The following is a 7,787-nucleotide window of genomic DNA, read 5'->3' on the forward strand; positions in this document are numbered from 1 at the left end:
TTTTAAAGGATTCCAGAAATATATACTTTGAAGTCGATGATAATGGATCTAAATACTTTCATACTATTTCATTTTTATTCTTTTTTAAAAAAAAAAAAAANTAAAGAATGAATATACGGTAGATTTTAGGAAAATACATAGATTATTATGTTGAAGAAAAACATTATATTGTCACCTGATACAGACACTGTAGCCTTGTTCGAACCAAAAACGTAGAGACGTTCATGCCTGTATGGCACAATAGGACTTTCTGTAATATTTGTATCCATATACTTCATTAAATACGCTCCTTGGGATAAATCGAGTAAGACACTCGAATGCTTTTGCTGAGGTATGCCTTCTGACTGAAACATAAACACTGATTTAGAAAAAGAAAATTAAGAAGTCAAATGTAAAAGATGTTTTTTTAATTAGGAGTTTACAACGCATTGTGGGGGGGCGGAGTTATCGACCATGCCAACCGTCATCTATCAAAAGGTACCTCGTGATAGAATCAAGTTAGCATGCTTTATATACTAGTGAATGATGTTAAACTTTTGTAGTGGTAGTTACGCCAAAGTACTCCCCCACCAGAATTTTATCAGAGATATAATTCGATGAACAGATCTCACTAGTTGCTGTACTTGTGAAAGACCGGGAGAGAGTCACCGGATTTTTTGAGTGCTGAATGTGAGAGGTGTATTAACATCACAGTCGAAGTCGCTCCTGTGTTGCCATTAGCAGTCGNTTTCTGTGGCGAAATCATCGTACTTGATTCTAAAAGTTCATGCTCTGGCGAACCTAAAATATGCAATCTACGCTCAAAGTAATTTTTGTTATCTATTTGAACTGAACTGAAGTTCAAGGAATAAATCGTGGTCATCTCAAACTTCGTTACCATCGAAACCATTGCGATACTTTGTTCTTTTTCTCTACTTTTCTTTACTTTACTTATCTCTTTTTTCGGTAACCTGCCTTACGTTTTCCTTCAGCTTTTACTTGTTCAGTTATTCTTCTATGGTTTTAATTTTGTTAAGTTTTCATTAAAATTATGTTTAAATTTAGCATTTCTCCAAATTATTTATCTTTGGTGACAGACTCAACTGAACACGCAGACTCATAAATAACGCAGCCGTTTTCTCGCCAAAGCATTATTTAAAAGATATTTTTGCATGTAGTGATGATGAATTTATACTACGCAAGTCCATATTTTAGAAGTCAAAAAGAACACAAGCAAGCCTGCATTTTTCATGGAGTTCAAAAGTGACACTGTTTAACAGTTACAGATATAAGTTGCCCAAATATTAAATGCGTTTTATAAAAATATGATACAGTAGTTTCTGCTTAATATGATAGCGCTTGATGTAATCAAAATAACTCCACGATTTTCTCACTTCATATTTATGTTAAATTTATTGCAGTCTGTGATCATCACATCGTTTTTTTGTTATCGATTGTTTATTGTTATCAATTAGTGCTTGTTGTTATCAGTGTTTTTTTAATTTCAGTAGAATTTTTGGTGCTCCTATGTAAGATAAAATTATCCCTTTCTGTGATCATTATATCGTTTATTGTTATCTATGGCTTATTGTTATCAAATATCAGTGTTTTTATTTGCTTTTTTCTTCAAAAAACATCTTCAGGTGGATAGGATTGAAGTGATTCAATGCAAATGGCACCTGATACAATATATGGCACCTGATACAATATACCAATTCTTTCCTGTTTTTATGCCTGGACAACATTTTACTCCTGGCTCGCTCACACTGTGCTTAACTTGTTAACTATTATCGTCTTGTAAACACCATATACTAAAAGATATAAATAATTTACTAATTTTTGAACAAAAAATACTTAGAAAAATTTATGGCGCAATGCAGTTAACTTTTAATTATTGGAGAATAAGAACTAATGATGAACTGGAAACTCTTATCAAACATAGAAACAATGCAAAAGGTTTGATGGTTCATGGTTTGATGGTTAAAATTTGGAACTTTCACGGTTTGGTCACATTGAGAAATTACCTGACAACCGAGTGGTAAAGATCTTCTATTGGAAGCCCTCGTGCAACAGGCCAAGAATCAGACCAAAGAAAAGATGGATTGATGATGTCTTGAATGATTTAAAAACTTTAAAAATCTTCTACTGGAAGATCAAGACTGGTCAGGGACTGAGCTGCCTGGAAAATAAAGTGAGGCCGGCTATGGCCCACCCTGGGCAGTAGTACCAATAAAGAAAAAGCACGGCCCTCTAAGTCAAAGTATGTGTCATGTTTTAGAATATATCTTTTATTTAGTTGTCATTTTTCGACTATGTCTTACAATTATTATACGACCAAAAATTGATATGATGATTAAAAAATGCCATTAATAAATTAGATTCTTTATTTTTAAAAACCTTAGTGTAAAACTGTGTTTAATCAAGATAATTAACATTTTGTTACCCCGCAATTTTAACAAACTGTGTCGTCACTGCCTTTTATTTTGTAACTTAATATGGATGTAAAGTAAAATATTTTAATTATTGTTTTCATGCTCAAGCGCTGTTGACCGATGAATTGACTCAACATTGCAAATGCAATGACGAGTTAACTCGTTCTTGATCAGCAACGCTTGCACATAAAAAGGCGAGTTAATTCGTCACCGGTCAAAAATATGTTAATACAAAATGCAATTAAAATTACAAAACAACAAAGGTTAATATTAATTAATTTTAATAAATATCATGAGTGAAAAATATTAAATGTAGTTATATAATAACCAAAAATAAATAAAGAAATTTAATGTAGCAGGCTGCTTCGTGAGTGAAATTGCAATATAATGGAAAGTACACTCCTAATGGTAAGCATAATTGGTAACTGAAATTATTTAACCAAAATAGAATTCNCCCCTCAGCAGTATAGGCTAAATACCAAATATTTGTATATTGCATCTCTAATTTAGTAGCTGCAATTGTTGAGCAGAATCTTGTATCTAATTGCAATTTAAAAAATTCATGAAATGATTTTAAGCAATTTTTGCAATAACAGTACCCTATTTGCACAAATTCACAAAAGCAAGACCCTAGTTGAAAGAATGTGACTTAACGCTTATTTTATATTCACAAATTATGATTAGTTTTTTCACAATTTTACAAAAGCAGGGCTTTTCACAAAATGTCTGGACAGACCCCTGATAACCATATTTTCTTAGAATCAATTTCCTTGATTCGCCTTTAGTATTCGGCTGTTTTGTGTTGAAAATAAATGTAGCAATGATGGGTATAGTCAAGCGATGCAAAAAGGAGGAAGACCCATCAAGTTAATTTTACACAATAAAATAAAAAATTATACTTACATTCACCAAAAGTGGTCGAGTGATAATTTCTTTAGCCAGTTGAGATTTCGCCATGACAGTAACATTTATAACACCGGTGGTTGTAGCAACAATAGGCATATAAACAACAGCTGATTTCCCTGATTTAATCTACATGGAAAAAAAACATAAATAAAAATTAAAACCTATATTGATTCAAGTCGAATTTCAAAAATTGAAATTTTTATTATTTTCAAAAAATTAACAAATTTAATATTGTACAAATAAAAGGAAAATACTTATGCTTCCATTTAGTACAGTAATTTATTCAATGTAAAAATAAAATTATTGCCTTTAGTTTCGCGACTTCTTAATCCACTCAACGAGAAACTAAACGTTTTTAAATAAAATTTTTTTGTTAATGCATAGTTTCATCAAATCAATTGAAAATTCATACAGCATTTTGTTCTCGTTAGAGAAAAATTCTAATTTATTAATTATTGCCTTTAGTTTCACGACTTTTTAATCCAATCAACGAAAAGCTAAAATTTTTAAATAAAATTTTGTTTATTAATGCATAATGCCATCCAACTGGAAATTCATACAGCATTTTGTTTTTGCTAAAAAAAACTATAATTTAATAATTATTGTCTTTGGTGTTGCGACTTTTCCATCCACTCAGCAAAAAGCTAAATTTTTTAAATAAAATTTCGCTTATTAATGCATAATGCCATCAAATCGACTAGAAATTCATACAGCATTCCGTGCTTGTTAAAAAAATATATAATTTATTCCTGTTCTGTTTAAAAACGATACTCAATCAAAATCTCTTAAAGTGACGTTTTAAATATAGGAAGGTTTGATATTTACTAATTAAATAAAATTTAAAAAAATTCGTGCATTTTTTGAGCAAAATGTATTATTAAATTTAAACAAAATTTTGAAAATAGACCACGCAAAATATGCTTTTTAACGAATTTATTTATTTTTGTATCCTTTTTTTAAATTAAAGTTAAAGGGTGCAGCGCATTTCTCTTGTTATCCCAAATATTAAATTCATTAATAAAATAGTAAGGCAAACATTTCAAACAGTCCTATAATACATATTAAAACATATTTCGTATTTGGCAGACTAATATGAGCATCTTTTTTTATCATATATGTTTAGTACAAATTGGTAAAGATACTATACGTGACTCACGATGTCACAGAAGTTCAGGCTTCGAACTGTTGTTATGAAGGTCTAGGGTTCTATCTCTGTTTACATACTAGGTCATACAAAGTCATACCTTCTGCCTGAAAATTGTTTAATTTTAAACTCATAAACCCCCTTGGCCGACGAATAGCTGTAGCAGCAGGATTTTACTATAATCATAAGATATTTAGAAACTTCAGCATTAATAATATTATAATTATCAGGGGTCTGTTTAGAAGAAATTTGGGTCCGTTAACGGACCCTTCACAAAATATCTTTTCATAAAAACGGACCCTTCACAAAATAATTTATCTTTTAATCGGACCCTTCACGAATTTGTTCATCTTCATTATTATTTTATTAATCGAATAAACCCTTCCCAGGAAGGGGGGGGGGGGAAGACAGTTGTAAACGAACTAAATTTTGTCTTCCGCAGACGCTTCTTCCTTTATTCGTCCGAAATTAATATTCTGCGTTCAGCAGTATAGACTAAATACCAAATATTTCTATGTTGCATCGCTAATTTAGTAGCTGCAATTGATGTTTATTTTTCAAAATTTAATTTTTTTAATAATAATTTTACAGTGTTGAGCATGATCTCATTTAATTTCGTATGTAAAAACTCCTTGAAAAAGTTTTTTTGAAATAACGGACCCTATTTGCACAAATTCACAAAAGCGGACCCTGGTTGAAAGAATGTGACTTAACGTTTATTTTATATTCACAAATTACGAGTAATTTTTTCACACTTTTGCAAAAACGGAACTTTCACAAAATGTCTGGACAGACCGCTGATTACGACTTATAGCATACGAATTATTATTTTAGAATTCTTTGGTACTTACAAAAACCAAATGATGTTGTTCTTCAGATGATGTTCGTGGATCATATGATTGAACAACACCAAAAGACTCCACATGAACAAATTTGTAGTTAGGTGAACTACCCAAAATAACCAGAGCCTGAAATAGAATACAAAAAGGTTCATTTAAGATTTTGCTCTTCTAAAAAGTACGAACACATCATAAGCGATACCTACTTTTTAAGAAAACTAGAATAAAAATTGCAATTTCAGCACGCGTAAGTAATTAATAAATGTTAACAGCAAATAAAATAAAATTTAAAATGCTACCATTGTAATTTTCAGACTTCATTATTATTTTCCATTCAAACAACTTAATCATTATTTTTTTTTAAATTACTGTAATCTGAAAACGGCAGCAATCATTAAAAAGGAATATTTATAAATGGAAAATACATAAAAATATATCTTTAAAGATTCTTTAAGAATGATATGTTTTTTCATTCCGATCTTTGATGTTATTATTGTTAACTTCGTTGATCTCCCTCTTAATGTTTAATTATTTATCACGGTGCATATTGAAGGCTCATAAATATTCTTCATGAGAAATATTCTTGAATTCTTACAATTGCAATGATTTGCTAAGATAAGATTTGCTCTTCTAAAAAGTACGAACACATTATAAGCAATGCCTACTTTTTCAGAAAAACTCGAATAAAAATTTAAATTTCAGCACGCGTAAATAATAAATATCAACAGCATATAAAATAAAGTTTAAAATTTTACCATTGCAATTTTCAGACTTCATTATTATTTCCCATTCCAACAACTTAATCATTTTTTTTATAATTACTTAAGTCTGAAAACGGCAGCAATCGTAAAAAATGAATATTTATAAATGGAATACATAAAAATATATCTTTAAAGATTCCTTAAGAATGATATGATTTTTCATTCCGATCTTTGAAGTTATTATTGTTAACTTCATTCATCTCCTCATAATATTTAATTATTTTTCATTGAACATATTGAAGGCTCGTAAATATTCTTCATGACAAATATTCTTGAATTCTTACAATTACAATTATTTCTATTATGAGGTTTTTATTTCAGGCCGTTCCGTAATCACCACCCTCTATAAATATTTTTAGAATCCCAGTTTAGGGATAGAAATATATAGAGGTTGGTTCTAGTGAAAATAAGTGTTTAAACAAGAAAACACGATAACAATAAAGAGAAGCTGGTGTACAAAATCTTTATAGCCAGTTGAAATGAGAAGGTGTTGCTAAAATCGTGGTTCAACTTCTATTTTAATCCAGGAGGGATTATTAAATTGTTAGATACACTTTCAAGTTTCAACCAGAAATCAAAGATTTTTTTTATATGTAGTACATTTGACATTCTTCATGGTAATTCGTCACATTTCAATAACGTGTTTTTATATCATTTGCATAAATGTTAATTTACTATACTTAGTACACATGAAATATATAGAATACAATAAGTATACATGGAAATTCATTTTTTGCATAGAAAAAAGATTTAAAAGGATTTAAAATATATATTAAGTGAGGGGTGTTTATTACAGAAAACCCTATACAAATAAATTTATTTCACTAAAGTATAAATTTACATATTAAAGTAATCTTTATTAATATTTTTCTAATTTAATTTTATATAATTAAATATAGAAATAAAAAATGAAACTTACTTCTATTTCAACATGAAAGTAATTGAAGACAGTTATACGTAATCCAATTTGTTCTCCCAATTTACACTTGGATGGCATTTCTAAGTTCATAGTAAAAGGTCGCTCAAAAGAAAACTGTAATTTATAAATAAAATATAATTATATAAAGAAACGGGTTAAATGTATTAATAATATCGATAATATTTAATTAGTTTCTGAATGCTATATTTTAAGTTACGGTAGTTACGCCAGAAATAAATTGTAGTCTGAAGATTCCATGCAAGTGGTTTTAAAAAAGCGGATTTAAGCCAGAGGTTTTAAGTTATCGATCTTAATGTATTTCCTTTTAATAATAAGAATATAGATTAATAATACAGATAAGAAGCTTAATTATAAGTCGGAGTTGAGTCTTTCCATATTATTAGATTTTTAAGATATGGAACACTTAACACAAGCAGTCGGTACCTAAAAAGTGATCGTTATCTCTGCACGGTTAAATTTTGTGAAGTGTTTAACTCTCATATAAAAAAAATTTCATTTTAAAACATCTAACATTTCAAAAAATTCGAATTAGAAATTTAATATATTTTTAGAGATTTTAATTCAAATTAAACGCAAATTGGAAACATTATCAATACTATGACGAAAACAAAAGCTCCTCTTTTTGAAAATTCAATTTAAATCTTCAGTGGGCAAACTGTTTCTTTCTTATTTAGATGAGTTGTATTTTATAGCTTTGGAACAAAATTCATCCTTGTGTCCTCATTCAATTCAAATTCACATTGGATGAATAGATATTTAAAAAATTTGCGCAATGTTTACGTATAT

At 29.2% G+C, this 7,787-nt stretch overlaps 1 protein-coding gene across 9 annotated transcripts in view; it reads right to left on the reverse strand.

The window, feature by feature from the left end:
- LOC107436484 (CD109 antigen) overlaps positions 1-7,787 on the reverse strand; it is a 138,509-nt gene that overhangs the window by 15,269 nt on the left and 115,453 nt on the right. For all 9 annotated transcript variants that reach the window (XM_071179415.1, XM_043040168.2, XM_071179416.1 and 6 more), the window contains 4 exons: positions 6,981-7,094; positions 5,313-5,429; positions 3,315-3,443; positions 176-344 (listed from right to left, as the gene is read on the reverse strand). In XM_071179415.1, coding sequence (XP_071035516.1) covers positions 176-344; positions 3,315-3,443; positions 5,313-5,429; positions 6,981-7,094 — 529 coding nt within the window. The remainder of the gene's footprint in view (positions 1-175; positions 345-3,314; positions 3,444-5,312; positions 5,430-6,980; positions 7,095-7,787) is intronic.

The sequence above is a fragment of the Parasteatoda tepidariorum genome, chromosome 4 (genome assembly GCF_043381705.1).
Source record: "Parasteatoda tepidariorum isolate YZ-2023 chromosome 4, CAS_Ptep_4.0, whole genome shotgun sequence".
In the NCBI taxonomy this organism is placed as follows: domain Eukaryota; kingdom Metazoa; phylum Arthropoda; class Arachnida; order Araneae; family Theridiidae; genus Parasteatoda; species Parasteatoda tepidariorum.